At 49.2% G+C, this 24074-nt stretch overlaps 2 protein-coding genes across 2 annotated transcripts in view; both read left to right on the top strand.

Moving 5' to 3' along the window:
* The window catches only part of LOC108788099 (zinc finger protein 62 homolog), a 949422-nt gene that overhangs the window by 829735 nt on the left and 95613 nt on the right, over positions 1-24074 (top strand). The gene's annotated exons all lie outside the window — the stretch shown is intronic.
* The window catches only part of LOC108788072 (zinc finger protein 850-like), a 138558-nt gene that overhangs the window by 82492 nt on the left and 31992 nt on the right, over positions 1-24074 (top strand). The window contains exons 9-10 of the mRNA XM_018557805.1: positions 8226-9184; positions 15045-15690. Coding sequence (XP_018413307.1) covers positions 8226-9184; positions 15045-15690 — 1605 coding nt within the window. The remainder of the gene's footprint in view (positions 1-8225; positions 9185-15044; positions 15691-24074) is intronic.

Raw genomic sequence — 24074 nt, 5'->3', positions numbered from 1 at the left:
TGAGAAAACCCAGCCTGAGCATTCACGTAGCTCAGCAGCTGGCGTTCCCAGATGACCAACATCCATGGCAAGAGGGCCTGGGCCTAGATTTACCTGGATGATGGGACCCCCTAGGGCAGTGGTTCTCAACCTTTCTAGGGCCGGGACCCCTTGGTAACATTTGCCAAGTTGTGGTGACCCCCAACGGTAAAATTTAGGGATGATGTGGCTGCTGCAGCAACATCTGGCAGCGTGGCAGGAGAACTGACACTGCTGCGCTAGGAGAGGGCTGAGGAGGACACACAGCGACCCATAGTTTGAGAACCACTGCTTAAAGGAGACAACAAATCCTCTATTTCAGTGGTTCTCAACCTTTCTAGTGCCACGACCCTTTGATAAAATTGCCTGGGGGGGGTGAGAGAGTGCAGGCCTACCTGAGCAGATATGTACGCCGTCAGAATAAAAACCACCATAGGAATGCTATCATTAGAACTGGACCTTAATTTCAGGTCCCCCTCTGCTAATTGGCAGCAGCAGAGGGCGGGCTCAATAGCTAATTTGCTATTGGCTATTGCAAAGTGAAATAGCCAATAGGAATCTAGCTGTGTTCCTGTTTATTTATTTTTTTCTATCACTGATTACGGCCTGCGGCCCGATGTCAGAAAAAGAAAAAAGCAGAGAAAGGTTTGCTATGCTCGATGCTCGATCGAGCATAGCGAACCTGTCCGGGGAGAAAGTTTTTTTTTTTTTTCTCTGATTTACGATCGCATGCGGCTCCGATGTCAGAAAAAAAAATCAAAAAACCAGCAGAGCAGACCTTTCCCTGGGGCCCGCGAGGCGACCCCCGGCAGATAGTCATTCGACCCCCGACGGGGTCGCGACCCCCACGTTGAGAACTGCTGCCCTAGGGCCTGTCTCGTGTCTGCTGTACACATTGAAAGGCTTCATTTACATTTTGGGCGTACCACTTAGGCTGGATTTACACCATGTGTCGACATGCGGTACTTTTTTGTTCCATTGGTGTGAACAGGGCCCACTGAAGACAATGTAATTATACTTGTTCCTCAGCTGACCCGTCCTTGAGGAACGCTGCCCAACAAACATGGTGTGAATGAGCCCCTTAGGCCAGCGCGCTTTACCCTCTGATGTGTGATTAAATGAAAACGCAGATCAATGCACATTAACGTGTGTCCTCACGTGATTTTAACATGCGTTGCAATGCAGTTTCTATTGACATTAAAGCAGCAGATGCGAGAGGTGTCTCAGAATCCTATTTTTATTGGGGTAGTTGGTACAGAAAACGTGACACAAACAACGTCCTGGTGATTCTTTCTGACTGTGTTTATGGGGCGCAGCATCCATTTTGATACCTCTGGGGAGGGTGTGAGCACCAATACTCAAAGACATTTCCTGACAGCCACTCCACAGGGAGGGCCAAAGTTTGTTCAATCGTTTTCTTTATCTCATGGGGACACCAGTAGGGAAGTCTCCCCTGCTAAACTCCCCCTATTGTAATAGCAAGTTCAAAGGCGACAGGAACATGCATAGGGCTATTGCACTGTAAGATGCTCGGGGGCGTGGACAAGTGTAACGCATCTTGGCTCTGGAGCCATTAGAAAAGCTGGTAAGGGTCATGAGAAAAGATGCACCAGCTGTCATTGGTTCTCATCGGCTACCTGGCTCCTAAAATTTGGCATTACCCCAACGAACTGAAACTGTAAGCTCCTGAGAGGTGACGAATGTTAGCACGGGTCCGTGCAAAACCAGCAGACCCGGGAACTCAGGTGCCTTCCTCTTACTATTGGCTCTTCTGAAGCTGGTAAGCTCTTCAATGGGGTAGATTACTGGAGCCAATGTCATTTGTAGGCCCAACCATGGCCACTAAAGGTGAGCAGACCTGGGAATTCCAGAGCTAAGATTTCCCCACTGGAGCATCCTAGGTAAGGTCTGAGTCTAAGCTCCTCAGGGGCAGAGGCTGATGTTAACGTTCATGACTACAGCTTTGGTAGGTGAGCAGAGCCTATACTCCGGTCTCAGTATCTCCCAGATAGAATACCTGAGAAAGGGACCAGTGTAACCTCCTCAGGGGTGGGGGCTGATGTTAATGTTTATGACTACAGCTTTGGTAGGTGAGCAGACCGGAACCTCTGGTCTCAGTATCTCCCAGATAGAATACCTGAGAAATGGACCAGTGTAAGCTCCTCAGGGGTGGGGGCTGAAGTAAATGGTCATAACCACAGGGCACCATCTTACCTACCATAAGGTCTGCTTGCCTTCCCATGCTAGACAAGCAGACCTGAGAAGTCAATATCTCAGAGCTGGACTACCTGATGAACATCGAAGTGTAAGCTCCTCGGGGGAAGGAGCTGATGTGAATAGTAATAACCACAGGGCACCATGCGTACCTACCTCCAGGTCTGCTCACCTAGTCATGGTGGAGAGGTAAACCTGAGAAGCCAATATATCACAGCTAGACTACATGAGGTAGGGACATTGAAGTGTAAGTTCCTCAGGGGCAGGCTCATGTGAATGGTTGGGACAAAGAAATAAAAACAGTTGTAGGTAGGTAAACCATTGAACTCTGGTGCCAACATCTCAGTAGGAACAAGACACTATAAGCTCCTCAGTGGAGGGGACTCAGGTGAATGCCATGGTACATAGCAGAACTAAGATGTTTGGTGCCAAGATCTGAAAGCTGGAGTACCTAATGTAAAGATATTACAGCAATGGATCCTCAGGGGCGGGCCTTTGCTTAGATTTTGCTGCTGGAGTCTCCAGGAGGAAATTGGGAAGATGGGTCAACATCCACAGTGTCCTTCCACAATCACTTTTTAGTCCACTATAGGTGGGGCTTGTCCCCTACGTGAGTCCTCTGGTGTTTGACCAGGTAGGAGTTAGTGGTGAAGCACTTCCCGCACCTGGGACACGAATACAGTTTGTTCCCCCGATGGCAGGTCTGGTGTAACAATAGATAAGACTTCTGGGAAAAGTTTTTGCCGCAGTCTAAGCAGGAGAACGGCTTTTCGCTGGTGTGAATGCGCTGGTGCATGCAGAGGCTGGCGTTGCGCGCGAAGCACTTGCCGCACTCCGAGCAGGAAAAGGGCTTCTCGACCGCGTGGCAGCGCTCGTGCAGGGCGAGGTATGACTTCTGCGTGAAGCACTTGCCGCAGTCCTCGCAGGAGTAAGGCTTCTCCCCCGTGTGCGTGATGCGGTGGCGGACCAAGTGCGAGTTGTAGGCGAAGCATTTGCCGCACTCGGGGCAGACGTACTGCTTCTTCCCCAGGTGGACCTTCTGGTGGGAGACGAGGTGCGACTTGCACAGGAACGACTCGCCGCAGTCCGCGCAGATGTAGATCTGGTCCCCGCCTCGGCCGATGCTGGGTGCCGTGGCGTCCATAGGGCTGGGAAAGTACCATGTGTGGCCGGAGTCTGGGAGAAAGTCAGATTTACAGCAGATGGGCCCTACGGCAGATTGTCCTTTGGAGTCTTGGGCAAGGTTTTCATCCCTACGAGGCGAGAGGGGCTGATGCGGCGGGGAGTTCCTGTGTGCACCTGTGGGATGTAAAGTCAGTCTTGAGGCGAGGCCATCATGTCGTAGAGCAGTATGGGACAAGGTCGGTGAAGTTTGGAATAATGAGAATGAAATTGTATCCACCACCAAAGAACCCCACCACCACCATCCCCACCACCACCATCCCCACCACCACCATCCCCATCCCCATCCCACCGTTTCTGGAGATAGGACCCTCAGAAGCTGTGCGATGGGAAAGAGGTGGGACAGGGTCATATGTATCTCCCTCCTGCTCTCTACCTGGTCTTCAATGGTGGAACGAACAAGGAGAATCTGGGACCCTTTTCTGGATTTCATGTTCATTCCTCACCTGTGCCGATCTCTGGAGAACGTCCCTCCTCCTTCCACGGCTCCTCACCCATTACATACGGCTCCTCAATAGTGTGAATTTGGGTTACGATCACAGCCTTGACTTCTTGCATGTCTTCGGCCTACAATCAAATGAACAAATGCAGATTTCACGATTCTACAAAGCAATATTTTTGAGCATCAAAGGAGGATTTGATTGGGCACACATGAGGGGACCAGGACAGACAGACTCTATATGTCCAGAACCATGTAGACACCCCTACCGAATTATCCAGTTTGGGTGTTTAAGCCGCACCCATTGTGCACATATAATCATGCACATAGCCATGCAACCTCCAGTGACAAACATTGGCAGTAGAACATGGACCTTTGGGATGATCTGGATGGCCAATTGTGAACCAGGATTTCTCCTCCAACATCAGTACCTGATCTCAACTCTACTGAACACCAATGGGATGAATTGGGAAGCCAACTTTGAGCCAGGTCTTCTCCTCTGACATCAGTACCTGACCTCAATCCCATTGGAAATACTTTAAAGCCTCTGAACGCCTACGGCAAGTGTAGGCAGGTCAGGTTCCCAGCTCCGCCCACCTTCCGCGACCCTAATAAGAGGATTTCACCCCCCTGGCTACATTTCGCATTCAACATAAGGCAAACATATTGTAAAATGGCGCAATACAGGAAGACACCGTGGCATTCAGCCCCCCACCTATAACAAAAGCCTACATTATGGGTGGGGGGACACTATAAAATGACAGCAGGGGTGCCTTTGGCTTCTGTATTTATAAGCACAGGTACTGAAAGGGTGTCAGAGTGCATAGGTCACCTCCAGCAGCCATACCTGCCCCTCCTGCGACAGTGTGCACCAGTCTCTGCAACCCCCAAGACCTGACAATAACCCCAAAACAATATTTCAACCTCTCAATTCTTTAATCCTACTGCGCATGCTCCAGGTCCCTCTGCACCCTGAGCTGTACGAAGTGCCATGTTTACTGTGGGCAGCTGTCACGTAATAGTGCCTCAGACGTTGCACATTTCTGTGGCAAAAGTGGACACGATTTCTTATTCTGTGTATTACTATATATTTTGCTGTCACTTTCTATTCACAAATGCTTTGATAATTGCTGCCCGTTGTAAACATGGCCGCCGCACGCTCATTCGGACACGCCCCTATGGTCCTCCCACTACCTAGTGCTCAGCCCAGCCCTCTTCTGCGAACACTAGAGTGTCTCCACGCCGAAGCCATTTTTGAGAAGCCCAATGTATTCTTCAGAACGGACTGAAGACTCCAAAATGGCTCCCTGCCGATAACATTTCTGAGGACACATTTGTGTGCCGTGTACAGTGTTCTGTCTAGGAGCTGATTGGCCTGGTTTATAGTCACGTGACATCCACAGCAGAGAATGGTGAGGATTAAATATCAAAGACAGACACCATGAGAGATTAGCCAATGTACCTGAATGAGGAGCACCCCGGGAGGGCGAGGTAGGCGCTGTGTGGGCCTGTGTACCTGAGCCAATGGCAGACCATAACTGTATGTACTCCAAGGTTCCCTACATACCCAACTTGTCCCTCCACAGGTATGACATATGACACTTGCTTTCTTTACAATTTCCTTTGAAGCTTCTGCCGTTCCCGAACCTGAGTACATGGAGGCCGGCCGCAGTCACGTGACCCGACGCATATTGAACCTGACCCTGGAGATCATCTACCTGCTGACCGGAGAGGTGAGGAGGATTCTGGGAGGTCACATGACATCACTTCTATCTCTATTAATAATACACAGACCTGACCGGAGAGGTGAGGAGGATTCTGGGTTACACTGTATGTCTACTTTCATAGGATTATGGACCCATCAAGAAGAAAACAAGTGAGTGGTCACCTCCCTTCCTGACGCCTTGGAAAAACCATGACAAAAAGATCCTGGAAGTCACCCAGAAGATGATAGAGCTGCTGACGGGAGAGGTGAGCGGTGCCGGGGATTCTGGGACATGATCCAGGAACAGACAAGGGATGTGTCTGGATGGTGACTGTATCATTGTGTGTGTCAGGTTCCTATAAGGTGTCAGGATGTCTCTGTCTATTTCTCCATGGAGGAGTGGGAGTATCTAGAAGGACACCGGGATCTCTACAAGGACGTCATGATGGGGAACCGGCCGCCCCTCACATCACCGGGTAAGAGGAGACTTTTATGTCTTGAGTATTGAGGATCCCCCTAGACACACACATCCTCTGATATAAAGACATAGAAACAATGTATTCAGTCAGTGTGTGTGTTTCCTACAGATGGATCCAGGAACAGAAATACCCCAGAGGGATGTCCCCGTCCTCTGTATTCCCGGGATTCCACAAAGGAACATCAGGAGATCCCTCAGGCCCGTCCTCTGTATTCCCGGGATTCCACACAGGAACATCAGGAGATCCCTCTGGATGTTCACAAGGTCCTTCAGGGCCATTCTGTAAGTGACACCAGTGATAATACTGAAGTCATTATTAGCGTTCTGTTTAAAATATTCATTTTAAAAGTTCCTTTTGTGTTCTCCAGGGTGACGGCCTGATTGCTGTTAAGGTTGAAGTGAAGGAAGAAGCAGAAGAGCCGTGTGTGAGGGGTAATGAGCCGTGTGAGAAGGAATGTTCTCCGGCGTTCAGCACAGGTGAGGAATTGGCCCCAAATTCCAGAAAAGAGTCCCAGATTCTCCTTGTTCAGTCACTACAACAATCTCTTCTTCTCCCCCCTCCTCTGTCAGTAGACAGTAATGGGGGGAAGGAATGTGTCTAGTGGGGGGAGTCAGGAGCCATCAGCCTCTAATAGACTCCAGCTCTCTTAGAACGGAATTGTGAGTTGTCTATTCGAAGGGTTTTAAACTAAATCTCAGGCTGTCTCCTCCCTCTGCCTGTGCTACACAGCCAAGTCATCAGGGAGGAAAGTGGGCATGTGGGTGGTCCTGCCACCCTGATTGACAAACACTTCATGGCAAGAGTGTCTTAAAGTAAACTGAAGACAACTCCTGCATAACCCTCCTTCCATGTAACACTTCTCCCATACAATCCTTCTTGCATGTAACCTTTCTTCCCTATAACCCTTCTTCCCAAAATCCTTCCTCCATGTAACCCTACTGCAATAAAGCTATTCTTCCATGTAGCCCTTCTTCTAGGGATGCATTGATAGCGGTTTTTCAGTATCGAGTACCAATATATATATTTTTTGGTACTTGCCAATACCGGCATCTGTATCGCCGCCCGGCTTCCTGATTGCCTGGGACGCCAGTGTTCTATTGAAAGAAAACCGGCCTCACTTCCCTCACGACACTGCAAGGCAGCCTGGCTTCCTGTCCAATCAGAAAGCCGGTTGGTGGGTCATGATGTGCTGCTCGGCTTCCCGATTGGCTAGGAAGCTGGCTTCCTTACCAATCAGGGAGGCGGGTCAAAACTGGTCACCTGGCTTCCTGATTGGCCCGGAAGCTGGCTCCATGCTCCCACTGCTGGGGAAGAGGGAGATCGCCCTCTGACCGGAAGTTCCGGTATCTGGGTAAGTATTGGAGCTCGTCCAAATACTCGGTATCAGTACCGATACTAGTATCGGTATTGTTGCATCCCTAACTTCTTCCATAAAACTCTTTTTCTGTATCATCCTTCCTCCATGTATCCTTTCTCCATATAACCCTTCTTCCATGTAACCCTACTCATCTACCCACAGTTGATGTGCTGCCACACTTGTTTCTTTTTTAAAGCTTGGGTTGAGCTTTTGAAGTCCTAAACTTTCCAAAACTCTTTCGTCCCTACAGATGGTTTTGACTCTGGAACATTTCCCCTCATCTATGTGTGTCGCAATTTGGTTCATGACAAAATCACCCAAAGCCCTCAAGCTGGGAGATTCATGTCCCCAAACTTTAACCCGTGGTGTCTCAATGCCCCTAGACCGGACAGTCTTCTGAATAACGTTGAGGCGTTCACCAATGGCCCCAAAACACGTCAGAGTGGTGTAGTTGGCAGAGATGTGGCCGCGACCCTATCAAAATACAGCACAAGGTCACGCCATCCACCTCAACCATCTCTTCTCTTGAACAACATTGGACATCCTACTGTGTACCCCAAAATCCAGCAGACTGGCCAAGCAGAGACCATCGCCCGTTCCAGCTGTAACATGAGGCTTCGTGGTTCAACAAGGCGGTTGAAGATCTCCAACAATGTGAAGAATCTCAATGTTGAATCCAAGACACACCAAGTGGAAGAAGTTAACCAAGAGGAGTTGACTGTTCCCTCATCCATCAACAGCAGGCATCAGAAGTCACCCAGACCAACTGACTTCTCGAAGGACGCAGAACATTTTTCCGATCACGCCAATGAGCGCCAGACGGACCCGGAGACCGACCTTCCCTCCCGCAAAAAAACCCACCTGGGCAAAAAACTCTTTACGTGCGAGGAATGCGGTAAGTCTTTAACTCGAAAGGAGAACCTGGTTTCTCACCGGCGCATTCACTCGGGAGAGAAGCCCTTCTCGTGTGCCGAGTGTGGCAAGTCGTTCAAGAAGAACTCTCACCTTTTCAAACACCGACAGATCCATTCGGGGAAGAAGCCCTTCTCCTGCTCTGAATGCGGCAAAAGCTTCGCCTGGAAGGGAGACTTGGTTGTCCACCAGCGTATCCACAGCGGGCTGAAGCCCTATGTCTGTTCGGAGTGTGGGAAAGGGTTTTCCATTAAGTCTTATTTGGTGAAGCACCAGAGAACACACACCGGGGAGCGTCCGTACTCCTGCTCTGAGTGCGGGAAGACATTTGGCTCCCGGTCCAACCTCATGCTACATCATAAGGCCCATTCGGGGCAGAAGCCGTATACCTGTTCGGAGTGCGGCAAGAATTTCACCTGGAAGTCGGAAATGGTGAACCACCAACGGGTCCACACTGGCGAGAAGCCTTATACCTGCCCCGAGTGTGGAAAGAGTTTCTCCAGCCAGTCCTATTACATCAAGCACCTCAGAATCCACACTGGCGAAAAGCCTTACCCGTGCACCGAGTGTGGCAAGAGTTTCTACACTAGCTCCAACCTTGTCATTCATCAGAGGAGCCACACCGGGCTGAAGCCATACACCTGTGAGGAGTGTGGACGGTGCTTCGCCTGGAGGGCCGACCTGGTGAAACATCGGAGGTGGCACACGGGCGAGAAGCCTTTCCAGTGCCCAGAGTGCAAGATCGGTTTCACCACAAAGACGGACCTGAACAGCCATTGGAAAACCCATACAGGGGAAAAGCCTTATTCCTGCGGGGAGTGTGGGAGGGCCTTCGTCCAGATGGCTCGCCTCCTCAGGCACCAGCTGAAACATGCCAAGACTGAGGGGTAAAAAGGACCAGGCCGCCCAAAACCGATATTCCACTGACTTCTTATTTCATTGCCTTCCCACCGGGGAGTCTCACTGCTGCATGCTTTGTAAGGGTATAATAAGCGTAAAGCCTACCAGGGACCATGAGACATCTATGCTGAGGGCAGAGCTGGGAATGTCCCAGGCCTATCAGCTTTGGGACTTCTGCCCTTGAGTAGCCAGTTCCATAGGCCTGCCACAGTCCTTATGAAGAGATGCGACTCTTCCATTTGGGGTCTTACACATTACAGGTCTCCTAAGTGGAGTACGGAAGATGTAGGAAGGTTGTTGTGGTTGTTGCGTTGTTGTGGTTGTTGCGTCAATCAGAAGCCAAGCTGGCCCATTATTGAGTCATAAGTTGCCTGGACTGGCCCATGCTTGAGTCAGAAGCCGGACTGGCCCAAGCGTGAGTCAGAAGCTGGACTGGCCCATGCGTGAGTCAAAAGCCAATTAAGTAAAGACAAACCGCTACACCACCCCGCTGCTCCACCCGCCCCCATATACCAGCACTTGCTTAGGACTGCAGCCTACAGAGGGCAGAGCTCAAAATCCGGGAACACCTGGCCTGAAATTCTCAGATGGCAAGTTTACAGAGGCCGGTTGGCCGACATAGGCACCAGAACAACAAGGCAGGAACACAAGCCAGATGAAAGTTTGCTGTTTCGCCAGATTGCCCCTTTAAGGAAGGGAGGGACCACCCACCATCTGTCGCTCCACCATTGTCACTAGCTTTGGATATAACTGATTACACAATGTACTATTTATATGTCTAGTGCAGACAACATGTATTGAATAAAGTTATTAACAAAACATAATTGTCTGATTTACTCAGTCCGCCCGAATAAGTGTCCGCCCCGATTCTTGGACATCGAGCATCATCTAGTTCTTTCCTCCCCAACCTGACTGTCCCTACCCCCGCCCCTTTTATTGGATTTCAAATCAATCATGGAGCCTCAGCGTCAATGTGGGCGTGACCTTGGACAGTCTGTACAGAAATACCCTGCCTAGGAACGCCCACTCCTCCAAGCTGACAACCACCCATCAAGGCATTTTGATATTTGCATAACTCCTCCCAAGATCCAGCCCATTGCTGTCAGACATTTGTGAACACAACGAAGAACTGCACAGCCACCCCGAATCCCAAGCATTGTATTATGCATGCCCCAACTGCAGAGGGCTCTCAGATTTCCATTCGCTATGGCGGTGGATAAAGATGGCGCCCTGGAAATTAGGGATGTCCCGACACCGCTTTTTTAAGACCAAGTACTTACCAGGCTGTGTCCAGATCCCACCGGGGCTGCGTCCTGATGTCACCAGGCTGTGTCCAGATCCCACCGGGGCTGCGTCCAGATGTCACCAGGCTGTGACGGAACTATCTATCCATCCAACAATCATCTATCTATCCATCACCCATCTTTCCATCCAACACCCATCAATCATCTATCCATCCATCAATCACCCATCTATCTATCTATCCATCACCCATCTATCTATTTATCCATCACCCATCTATCCATCCAGCAATCATCTATCCATCCATCAATCACCCATCCATCACCCATCTATCTATCTATCCATCCAGCAATCATCTATGCATGCATCACCCACCTATCCATCCCCCATCTATCCATCAATCATCTATCTATCCATCCATCCATCACCCATCTATCTATCCATCCTTCATCTATCTATCCATCCTTCATCTATAAATCATCTATATACCTATATGATCTAATCGATCGATCCATCTGTCTATCTATGTATATAATCTATCGAATCTATGTGTTGCAGAAAATCTATACACACAAATTTTTCCATATTTTTGTAAAAGGGCAACATTCCCTTACTAAAGATGGCCGCCAATGCCTCTAGTGTCAGGTCATGTGACAGAGCCTTGGACACTAGAGGTCAAACAGCAGACAAGGTTTGGAGAAGCCGGCAGCAGTGATTTGTTAAGGGTCAGGCCACCCTTGGTCTCCGGGAAGATGGCCGGCAGCAAAGTGCTGAGCGGTGCTCTTTAAACGAAAGCATGGGAATAGTTCCTGCTGTAAAGAGGACACACATGATTACCCATCATCCCCTGCCGCCTCCTGGCCACTGCGGGTGACATCAGGCTCCTGAAGCTCAGCTGCTGACTTCCTGCAGTCAGGTGGGTGATCTCTGCATAGTGAGCATTAGAGGGACAAGGCTGGGTGTTAGGTGGAGGGGAGCTGGGTGGGGGTTGCTCCTATGAAGGGTGACCCCGAGGTTCTGTCGGAGCGGGGTTCACCCGCGGATCTTGGTGTCGCCGGCTCAGCTCTGTACATTTTGGACACTTTTTGGGATATTTGATCCCACAAATGTTCTGATGATTATTTTTTTTTTCGGATGAGTATTGTTGTTGTTATAATTATTAAAGTGGACCTGTCATTGGATATATTTAAAAGGCTCCCATCTATGAACAAGTACCAGATCCAGATATTATAAAGGAGCCTCAATAAACTTCCTGACTGAGCCAAATCCTCCTCCATTGTGTCACACACTCCCCTGCCCAAACACTGCAGCTTACAGAGGGAGGGGTGCAGCAACAGTGCAACCAATCCAGAAGGTAGTGGGAGGGAGTAGGTGTGACCAGTTCTGATGAATCGACAGTGACAATGCCGATAGCCACACCCCCTGCAACAGCTCCCACTGGAGTGTAAGTAGGTACAGCCTACATGAGGGTGACAACTCTGCTCTGGATTCAGGATCAGTGCAGCATAGTTGTCAACCCATCGGTAAGCACGCCCTCTAGTGGCCAACTGTTAATAAGGCAATGTGCTAACAATTCCTGCCGAGTTCATCCTATGGACAGTCCAATGATCCTGACCCCATAGACTGACATTGAAAGGGAGGAACAATAAAGTATGTTTAATCTGAAATGCTAAAAGGAGAACAGGTTCCCATATTTAAAGTGTCCTCCTCTCACATAAGATGAGGTTTCTTCCTTTCTCCCCTAGAATTCCTTTAATCTCCACTGCCATCAGCACCCGATCCCATGATCTGAGCCTGCGGTATGGAGGAGGAAAGGAGACGCATCAATAAGAGAATCATTAAACTCACCTTGAAGATCCTCTACCTACTGACCGGAGAGGTGAGGTGGATTCTGGGAGTCACATGACATCACACTTATCTCTATTAATAACACACAGACCTGACCGGAGAGGTGAGGATTCTGGGAGGTCACATGACATCACTCTAATCTCTATTAATAAAACACAGACCTGAACGGAGAGGTGAGGAGGATTCTGGGAGGTCACATGACATCACTCTTATCTCTATTAATAAAACACAGACCTGACCGGAGAGGTGAGGGGGATTCTGGGCAGTCACATGACATCACTCTTATCTCTATTAATAAAAACACAGACCTGACCGGTGAGGAGGATTCTGGGAGGTCACATGACATCACTCTGATCTCTATTAATAAAACTCAGACCTGACCGGAGAGGTGAGGAGGATTCTAGGAGGTCACATGACATCACTCTTATCTCTATTAATAAAACACAGACCTGACCGGAGAGGTGAGGAGGATTCTGGGAGGTCACATGACATCACTCTTATCTCTATTCATAAAACACAGACCTGATGAAGAGGATTCAGTGACATTTATTTTTACTACATTATATTATGTAGAATTATGGACCCATAAATAAGCATGGCGATCCTTCAGCTCCCTCCCGGACTACGGAGAGAAGCAATGATAAGAAGATTCTGGAGGCCACCAACAAGATAATTGAGCTGCTGAAGGGAGAGGTGAGCGGTGCCGGGGATTCTGGGATATGGTCCAAGGAACAGACAAGGGATGTGTCTGGAGGGTGACTGTATCATTGTGTGTGTCAGGTTCCTATAAGGTGTCAGGATGTCACCGTCTATTTCTCCATGGAGGAGTGGGAGTATCTAGAAGGACATCGGGATCTCTACAAGGACGCCATTAAGGAGAACCGGACGCCCCTCACATCACCGGGTAAGAGGAGACTTTCATTTCTTGAGTATTGAGGATCCCCCTAGACACACACATCCTCTGATATAAAGACATAGAAACAATGTATTCAGTCAGTGTGTGTGTTTCCTACAGATGGATCCAGTAACAAAGATACTCCACAGAGATGTCCAAGTTCTCTCTATTCCCGGGACTCCACACAGGAACATCATGAGATCCCTCAAGAACATCAGGAGATCCCTCTGGAACATCAGGAGATCCCTCTGGAACATCAGGAGATCCCTCTGGAACATCAGGAGATCCCTCAGGAGGATCACAACACCTCAGATGAGTATCAGGTAGTTAGATACTTTGGGCTCCCCATTGTTCCAACTTTGCATATAGTTACTTATCTATCCAGCTAAAATATGACTTGATGTTCATGACTTTAGGAAGATCTGAACATTGTGTTCCTGGAGGTCGATCAGGAGACGGAGGAAGCTGACTATAGAATCAAAGAGGAGGAAGTTCCAGTGGAGATCAGCACAGGTGAGTAATAAAAGTCCAGAAGAGATCCTCCTTCCTCAGTCATTACAACAATGTCTTCTCCTCATGAGGAAACCATATGTCATTAACTGTGGAGCCCGGGGTCATCACACTTGAGCAGACCATTCAAGACACATACCACTGAAAAGGTCTTTTTGATTACAACCAGTGCTATGATTGCTTACTGCCTATACATCATACAGTAGGCGGGTTGTCCTTTGTCCGGTTGATTGGTTATTGGAGGTTTTGGTGTATTTTGTGAGTGAGATAGTTTTCTACATTGATATTTGAATCTAGTTTGCTGTAGTATGAAGGTTTTAGGGAAAGAGAGGAAGGCTTAGGGTGGAAGGGAAGGCAGGGACATGAAGAGAAGAACGATGAGGAAGGAAATGATAGAGGAGGAGCAAAGGAAGACGAGGAAGGTGGGTAGAGCAAGAGACCGACAAGAAGAGAAGAGAGGAAGGAGATTACAGAGGTGGAGAAAATGAAGAAGGGGAAGGTGGGGAGAAAAAGAAACAGACAAGAGAAGAAAAGAGAGGAATGATGAGAAATCATAGAGAAGGAGGGTAGAGCAAGAAACTGACAAGAAGCGAAGAGAAGGACATGACAGAGGTTTAGCAAAGAAAGAAAGGGATAGGGACTGACAAGATGGGAATGAGGAAGTAAATGATAGAGGAGGAAAGGAAGAAGAGCAAGGAACTGATGAGAAGGGAAGAGAGGAATGAGGAAGGATGAGGATGGAAAAGGGCGAGGGTGAGAGGCTGGCAGGGTGCTGTGCATAGCTTCCTGAAAACCTCACAGCACTCTGCCCCATACGCCCCTCATGAGCCTACAGCCCTGATGCAAGCAGTGGGCTGGCTCTTAGGAGGAGTTATGCAAATATCAAAATGCATTAATGGGCGTCTGGAGGAGTGGGCGTTGATGGGCAGGCTGCGTTTGCATACAGACCACCATAGGTAACGCCCACATTTCAGGTTGACCCTACATGATTGAAAAAAAACTGAAAAGGGACGGTCCAGAGGAAGGCAATCAGGAAGAAAGGGAAGAATCTGCCATGAACTGGTTAGATGAAAACATCCTAATCTGCTTCTGGTCCCTAACGCTTTTCTTTTCCTTCTGGCAGATGGACATTACCGTTCCGTGTCCACGTCCCCATCACCGCACCATCCAGCTCCTCCAGATGTTGAAATAAAAGAGGAGGGTCCTCCTGCAGAGTCTACAACAAAGCACCCCATCGTCCCGAAAATCAAACTAGCCCTCCACAGCCCTGCCGTGCCCTCTGCTCCCTCCACCCAAGGCGGCCATGACGTCAACCACTCCAGTCCTAACCCCCCTAACCGAGTGGAAGGACGGTTCCCTTGTCCGGACTGTGGCAAATCCTTCAACTACAGAGCCAAACTCCTCTCACACCAGATAACGCACACGCACGAAAAGGCGTTTTCCTGCGACGAGTGCGGCAGGCGGTTCGCGCACAAGACCAGCCTCATAGACCATCAAAAGATCCATACCGGGGAAAAGCCTTATTCCTGTTCCTACTGCGGAAAAAGCTTCATCCAGAAGTCAAAGATGACCCGTCACCAACGCATCCACACCGGGGAAAGACCCTACGCCTGTGCGGAGTGCGGCCGGTGTTTCGCCTACAGGTCAAACCTCATCGAGCACCAGCGGATCCACACAGGCGAGATGTTGTACCCTTGTGCCGAATGCGGCAAGTGCTTCACGCACAAGACGAAAGTCATTGCCCATCAGAAAGTCCACTCGGGAGAGAAGCCTTACTCCTGCTCCGACTGTGGGAAGAACTTCGGCCACAAGTTCAACCTCCTGGAACACCAGAAGACTCACACGGGGGAAAAGCCCTTCGAGTGCACGCTCTGCGGCAAGTTCTTTGCACGCAAGTCAAACCTTGTCGAGCACCAGAAAGTTCACACGGGGGAAAAGCCCTTCCCTTGCCCTCAGTGCGGCCAGAGGTTTGCGCACCGGTCGACACTCGTGAAGCACCAGAGCACACATAAGATCACCGAGACTCCACCGGAGAAGGCACTTCGCCACACGCCCTTAGAGACTTTGCCATCGGTAGACATACAAGGCCCATCAAAGAAGGCACATCGGCACAAACCACTTGCGCTACAGACTTTACTATCAGTAGACAAACAAGACCCGCCGGTCTGAATGTGGTTTGGGTGGCAACGAGGATAGGAGGGGTTTTCTACTATCTGGAGCTTCTTAGGAGGGTACCAAATTTGGAATAATTCAGATTTTCATGTAGTCCTCCACCATGAATGCCCCTCAACCCACCTCGATTCTGAACTTTTTGTCCTTTTTTTTTTGTTCACGCCTTGTGGGCCGTCATGGACCACCACTGAATCTTGCACCATTTTTGTCCTTCAACAAGACTTTAGACATGTTTTCTCCTTCTACAAGTCACCTTGGAGACCTTTTTTTCCTCTAGGTTTGCTCTTGCTGAAACCTTTCTCCTCCTCATGATGGTATATTGGGAGGACAGAAGAGACAGGTCTGAGATAGCCATTACCTTCAAAGAAGGCGATCGAAGGTCCATCACAGAACAATTTGGTCTCCTCAACTGGCCCCCACGCTCCTGCTAGGTTTCCACACTGCAAGATTATTCCTTGCAATGCTTGATTTGGCTGAAGAAACCGGCCTATCTCCACCTGCCTATGACATCAAGCTACAGATTGCACTGCGCTCACTTTTGATGCATCATTCAGTTAGGTGCGCACCTTGTGACATTACCACGTGGTCACAGGCTAACCTGTTGTCTAAGTTGCACATACACTGAGATCTCGCCATCCAATCACAGACTCTTCTTCTGCGTGAAATGCATTGCACTAACTCTCAAGCATCACGGACTAACCTGCTGTGTACCAGGACTGCTCTGCACTCATAACTGAATGTTGCCTTTGAACTGCCATCCTTCTTAGCACTTCAATTGGTCTGTTTTTTTTGTAAGGTTGTTATTAAGTGACAATTAAAGGATATGTCCTCCTTTAACAGATGTACTCCCCTTTACATGTTAGGGGTTAGCTTACCAGCCGAGACCTCAGGGGCGGGCCTTTAAAAACTCACAATCTGCTGTATGTGCCATAATTTTCTGTGTGGGTTCCAACGTTCCCTCCCAAATTGTCTTTGTGCGTATTCAGGAGGTGGGTCCATAGTCCTCCCAAACTTTTAGTTAAGGCGTTACCTAGTTCAATTGTACTACCCTCTCCTGTGCCCCTCAAAGGCAGAAACTAAATATCAGTTCAGGCAGTGGTGGCTTGTTATAAGACAAGGTTGGATCTCAGCTGCGCAGATCCGTAGCATCCAAACTGACTAAAAGCTATTAATGTTAAGGGTGAACGTTTTCAACCCTCCAATCTTTAGCAAGTTGCTGGAAGGAGATAGTGGACAGTTCCTTTAAGGCTTTGTCCTCTTGGACTTGGAAACATATTCAACGCCCCAGAAGTAGGTACCACTAAGCCAAGCAGAGTCGGTTAGCAGGTCCTCCTCATGTTTGAGGGATTTTTCCATGACCACCTATGTGTCCTGTGCCATTTAGATCAGCAGGCTGGTTCCAGTCTGGCGTTTGGAGGACCAAGCTGATTGGTTAACCAAGCTTAAGACCTCTCCTAACACAAACGTTTGGGTATATACAATCTGCAACCAAGAGCTTGCCAAAATTTGCTTAATGGAGTGACAACCGCGTGAAGGAAGACTACAGCCATCATTGACGCAATTAAAGCCCATCATGGTAACCATATGGTCTTATGTGCCACCAGGCCTTGAGCCATATCACTTAATGACTACCTCCAAGCAGATAGGGGTTGGCTTACCAGCTGAGACCTCAGGGGCAGGCATTTGCATACTCACAATCTGTCCTACGTGCCAAAGTTTCCCATGTGGGCTCCCACCTTCCTTCTCAAATTGTCTTTGTGTGTAGCCAGGAGGTGGGCCCATAGTCCTCCCAAATTCCTAGTTAAGGTTCTACATAGTTCGATTCCTGGTGCACAGTCATAATTTCCATAGCCTCTCGAAGGCAGAACTTAGATGTTAGTTTAAGCAGAGGTGACTGATGTTATAGGACAAGGTTGGGTTTCAGCAGCTGAAATCTGTAGCTTTCAACAGGACTAAAAGCTATTAATGTGTCAAGGTGAGCGTTTTAAACCCTCCCATCATTAGCGAGGTGCTGTAAGGTGATAGTGGACAGTTCCTTGAAGGCTTCGTCCAATTGGACTTGGAAGCGTATTTAGCGCCCCACAACATTCTCTTGGGGACTGCATCGGTGACATCTCTGCACGAGTTCCCAACTCCGCCCAGTTCCTGCAGCAATTAAGGGGACGGGACCCCACTTTGCTGGTTAGATTTGTTGTATAGTATACACCATTGAGTATGCTGAAGACGGGTCAAGATTCTGAGATAGAAGGGGGGCAGGGCTGTGACGTTAGCTGGTTTATAATGGGCGGAGTTGGGAGCACTGGCGTATTGATCTCTCCACCGCAGACCCTGAGAGATACAGGAAGCTCTTGGATCATGTGATCAAAAACTGATGACCCAAGACTGACTTGGACTCCGCCTCATGAATATGACATTGCGTTCCTAGGCAGGCTGTATTTGCATAGGTAACGCCCACATCCGATGCTGAGCCTCCATGATTGATGGGACTGAAATCATTGCGTTTCCAGGCAGGCTGTATTTGCTAAGGTAACGCCCACATCCGATGCTGAGCCTCCATGATTGATGGGACTGAAATACAATTAATGAAAAGGCGGGGCCAGGGACAATCAGGAAGGGGAGGAAACATTAGATGATGCAGTGGCGCTTCCCTCCCTCTGGCTTTATACAGACTTGAATTGACAGACTCAATTGGAGAGAGATAGTCAGAAAGCAAACAGCCGTCGCAGTGCTGTGGGAATCCTGGTGGGCAAACTGCTTTAGATGTTTATTGGTAAAATATTTGGATAAAAATTATATAAAACAGCGAGAAATATTGACCAAACTAACCGAATACCATCAGGCATTGGAGTTGACCTAGCTGCCTGGACCCAGTTATGCATAAATAACAGGGGCAGTTGATAAGGAGACTACAGATAACATGGGATGTTGCTCACTCCTGCACTTCACGGGAGGCAGCCTGAGAGATGACTTCAGCTGGTTAGCAGCAGGGGTAAATTTTATGCAAATTCACACAAATCATTAAATAGTTGTTTTTTTTTTAAATTAAAAATATGAAAGATGGAGGTAAAAAAATGCAGTAAAATACACGACACCCAGTGATGCGCATAATGAAAAGTATCCGTGGGCGGACAGTATTGACTTTTCCATCAGTGGAAGGACATGAAATGGCCGAATGCCATGAAAACCAGAGAAAATGTTTGTATTAAAAGGGACAGTCCATCACAATTGTTCTGCATAAAGTTTTTGGTGGACCCGGGTAGGCTGGATCACCGATAGGCTTTTTGTATTTGTGCGTGACTCCGACGGCGAGACAATCCGGGCAGAGGAATGCAGTGAAGACATCTATGCTATGGTTATGACGGGTGGGCGGGGATGAGAACACACGAAAAGAGATCTCAAAAAAGATGATTCACTGGGATCTCTCCATAACTCCTCTTCTTGAAGTCCATTGAGGGACATAGGAAGCCATATGCTGTCGGGTTATACTGCCACCTACAAGCGGATTGGACTCCAGAAACAAAAATATGGTAGGCCAGTCTGGTGGAACCCCTCTGCTACCCAGCATGCCTGATTTTGTAGCAAGCTGCAATGAGAGCATGAACATAAACACAGAGGGGTGGGATTGGTGTCCCTCAATGGACTCCAAGAAAATATTTTTATGGTGAGTATTGGTGTGTTTTGGTCCATTAAGGGGGACAGGACTTCATATACTACTGGGAGGTCCAAATGCAGCCCCACTGAGGGGTGAGTAACAACTGCTAATAGGCCCAACTGGTCTCAAAGAGTCACCTGAAGGACCATGACCTAGATCAGATACCGGATGAGGATGAGCCCCTTACAAGACAGGGCACCCTATCAATATGAGCAGTGGGAGGACATGGAGAATCTACTTGATGCTCAAGACCAAGACATAATTGGTCACCACAAGTTGTAAATTATACCATATGGAGGGGACCTGCACCAAGCAAGAGTCTCATCAAACAGAACCCACCAAAAACAGGTACCAGATGAGGACGATTTAGCTACCAGACTGGGCACCCTGCCAATATGACCAGAGGGAGAACATGGAGAATCAACCTGATGCCCAAGACCAAGACAGAATAGGTCACCACCATCGGGGAATTACTTTGCATGGAAGGGGGTAACAAAACCTAGACCAAGCAAGAAACTGCTCAACCAGAACCCACCAAAAACAGGTACCATCATCTGATACCAAATGAGGCCAAGTCCCCTACTAGATAGGGCACCGCTACCAATGTGACCACAGGTAGATCATGTATAATTAACCTGGTGCTCACGACTAAGATAGAATGGGTCACCACCAGAGGTGAATGACTCCATATGGAAGGGGGTACCAAAGCCTAGACCAAGCAAGAGTCTGACCAACCAGAACCCACTAAAAACAGGTACCATCATCTGATACTAAATGAGGTTGAGTCCCCTAGTAGATAGGGTACCGTACCAATGTGACGAGAGGGAGAACATGGAGAATCAATCTGATGCCCAAGACAGAATTGGTCACCACCAAACGGGAATTACTCCATATGGAAGGGGGTACCAGAGCCTAGACCAAGCAAGATTCTGATCAACCAGAACCCACCAAAAACAAGTACCATCATCTGATACCCAATGAGACCAAGTCCCCTACTAGATAGGGCACCGTACCAATGTGTCCACAGGGAGAACATGGAGAATCAACCTGTTGCTCAAGACCAAGATAGAATGGGTCTCCATATGGAACTCCATATGGAAGGGAGCACCGAAACCTGGACCAAGCGAGAGTCTGCTCACCCAGAACCGACCAAACAGGTTGATGAAGAAATCCACAAAAAAAAAGGCTTGCCAAAATTGGTTATACTCTTCTCAACAGAGCTAGAGAAAAGATGTCACAAGCAGAAAACTGAAGCATGCTGGGTAGAGGAGAAATTAATCTTCTTGTAGTTGGCAGTATAACCCTACAGTATCTGAACTCCGTTGCCCCTCAATGGATGGGAAAGAAATCAGCTTTTCCCCCCGACTGGCCCTATAAATAGTATTCATGAAAAGGTCCTCATCTCGTGTGGATCATCTGGTGTCGGTAGAGGTTGGTCTCGCGGTTAAAACACTTGCCACACACCATGCAGGAGTACGGCTTTTCGCCAGTGTGCGTCCTCCGGTGCCGGTTCATGCTGCTGCTGGTGGTGAAGATTTTGCCGCAGTCCTCGCACTCGTAGGTCTTGTCCCCCGTGTGGGTGGTCTGGTGGACGGCGAGGCGTCCACTGGTGGTGAAGCACTTGCCGCACAGCACACAAGGGTAGGGCTTTTCAACGGCATGGACAGGAAGGTGGGTCTCCAGTGAGGACCTGAGGGCGAAGCGCCGTCCGCATTCGGCACAGGCAAAGGGTTTGTCACCCGTATGCACCCGGCGGTGGGCGATTAGGTTGGACTTGATGGTGAAGCATTTGCCACACTGGGAGCAAGCGAACAGCTTTTCCGAGGTGTGGACCCGGAGGTGCTCTCCGAGTTCCTCAGAGCTGGCGAAGGAGTTCCAACAGGCTGTGCAGGAGAAGGGCGCCTCTCCGGTGTGAACTTTGCGGTGCGATTCGAGCTGCTCCGAGGACGCAAAGCACCTCCCGCAGTCCAGGCAGGTGAAGGTTTTTTTCTTGCCGTTGCGGCAGACATCGGTAAGCTCCTCCTCCTCTTGGACCTCGCCCAGACTAAGTTTAACGATGGTGTCCTCTGAACCGTTGTCCTTAGACAGGCCGGGACCATCGGAGGAGATGTTGAGTAGGGAGCCATCTGTGGAACAAGATCAGTGAATCAAAATGAAGTTAGGGAGTCGGTAGGGGGGGCTCTTGATCATGTGATCACATGATCAGGAAGTCCTTCAGCGTTTGGGTTGAGGGTGTTATTTTCATCTAGAACACTTCTATGGGCGATGGTTCCGATATATTTCGGCAACGGTGAATGGAATACCGACCTGCAGGGATTTCCCAGTCCGAATCCTTGCGGGGACTCTCTCCGCTCTCCTCCTCCCCAGTAACCGATAGTGCCGCCCCCTTGGGCCGGTGCCACCTTTTCCCTGCGTGAGAAGGATGACAAATTGGGACCATCAGCAGGAAGGGCCGTGACGGGCCCCTGAGGGAGAAATATTACACATCATACTCACGTCTGCAGACACGTTTGGAGTTTTCTTCACTGTCATCCTCGTCCTCTCCCACTTCTATCACTGGCAGAGACCGAAGCTTGTGCTGGCTCCGCCCTACAGAGGGGACAATTATGTAATTACAAATGGCTTCTTTATGGTTTATATCCAATGAGAGGAGACGAGGAAATGAAAGATGGCGGCACCTAAAGTCATCGGAATCCCTCCACCAATGGAAGTCTACGGACCATAGCCAGGAAAGTACCATCTCTGCCAGATCCTGGAGGCAGAAGGGTTAGTGTTAGGATTACAGGGAGGGTCAGTGTCGGGGTTACAGGGAGGGTCAGTGTCGGGGGTTACAGGGAGGGTCAGTGTCGGGGGTTACAGGGAGGGTCAGTGTCGGGGGTTACAGGGAGGGTCAGTGTCGGGGGTTACAGGGAGGGTCAGTGTCGGGGGTTACAGGGAGGGTCAGTGTCGGGGGTTACAGGGAGGGTCAGTGTCGGGGGTTACAGGGAGGGTCAGTGTCGGGGTTACAGGGAGGGTCAGTGTCGGGGGTACAGGGAGAGTCAGTGTTGGGGTTACAGGGAGGGTCAGTGTTGGGTTAACAGGGAGGGTCAGTGTTGGGGTTACAGGGAGGGTCAGTGTTGGGGTTACAGGGAGGGTCAGTGTCGGAGTTACAGGGAGGGTCAGTGTTGGGGTTACAGGGAGGGTCAGTGTTGGGGTTACAGGGGGGGTTAGTGTTGGGGTTACAGGGAGGGTTAGTGTCGGGATTACAGGGAGGATTAGTGTTGGGGTTACAGGGAGGGTTAGTGTCGAGGTTACATTGAAGGTTCACATGACTTTATTATAACACAAAATCTATAAAAAGGTGGAAAGTTTCTTTTTTGTGAACAAAACTTTATTAGGACGCCATCTGCTGACAGTCCTCCGGCTCTGTGTACATTGGATGTTTCACATTTCCATGTTACGGTTGGAGACTGAGAAAGTCAAACGCCTCACAACCCCCATCAGATGCCCCACAAGCCTGACCTGCGTCTTCCGGGATGGATGGAGATGTCAGGGGGGGCGTCATGCTCGTCCTTGCCATCGGCCTCGGCACACACAACCCCTTATATAGAACACAGGAACCCGGACTCACCTGTATGAAGCTCTTTAGTGACTTCCTCCCGCTCTTTGCTCTGCCGGTCATCCCCCGGGGCCACCGCCTCCTCGGCTTCACTCTAATCTCCGCCAACCACACAGAAATCCAAATTAAAAAGGAGGAACGCTGTTTGTGTCCAACAATTGGCTAAGACCTTTCTCTAAGCCCCTCCCCCTGAATAAGACCTTTCAGTAATGCCTATGGTGGCCCTAATCACGCATGTGTCTACTCAAGAAAGGGACCACCAAGCTCTCTTGTGCCTGGTTCCCAGGCTACACTTCCTCCCTTTGGATGTGCTACTCAAGTGCTTTAACCAAGTGCCAGTCTACCTGGAAGTCCTCTGTGATCACATCAATGTCCTCGGGGCCCAGAGGGGATTGGGGACTAGGAGCCGTCTCCGGGATCCTGCTCTTCCGAGGCCTTCCTGCAAGAAAACCGCAACGTACTGAAAAGATAATGGAGGGGAGACGAGCGGTGCGAACGTCAGGATGAAAACCTAATGCAGGAAGCACAGACAGGAAGTTACAAACAGGCGGCAGGAAGTAGACACCCAGCAACCCCCGTGAGGGGCTTTATCAATTCTTGCTGCAGGTGATTGCAGAGAGCAGAGACGAAGATACGTGTTTTTTTTTTTTACAGGTCAATGATTCGCTCGTGGCTTGAATAAGCATGAAAAAGGAATGAACTAATCCAAAGCTCCTCGGGGGTGGGGCTTGTCACAAAAGATTTGTTTTTTTATGGAGAAAAAAAAAAGCACTTAAAAAATGAGTCAAATATTCATAATTAAAGGCGACGATCGTCTTCTGAGTGTCCTTTCACCTCTTAGGTAAAGGAAAAAAAAATATTCATTACTCACCTCTCCTTCTAACCTTTGACGTCCGCTTGGCTGCATTTGTCTTTTTCACCAGGCGGGGGGAGGTCGTATCCCGTGAACGG

Source organism: Nanorana parkeri, unplaced genomic scaffold (assembly GCF_000935625.1).
Source record: "Nanorana parkeri isolate BGI_ZX_2015 unplaced genomic scaffold, ASM93562v1 scaffold305, whole genome shotgun sequence".
Lineage (NCBI taxonomy): Eukaryota > Metazoa > Chordata > Amphibia > Anura > Dicroglossidae > Nanorana > Nanorana parkeri.
Note: the sequence above shows the minus strand (reverse complement) of the source record. Positions and strands in the feature narration are given on the sequence as shown.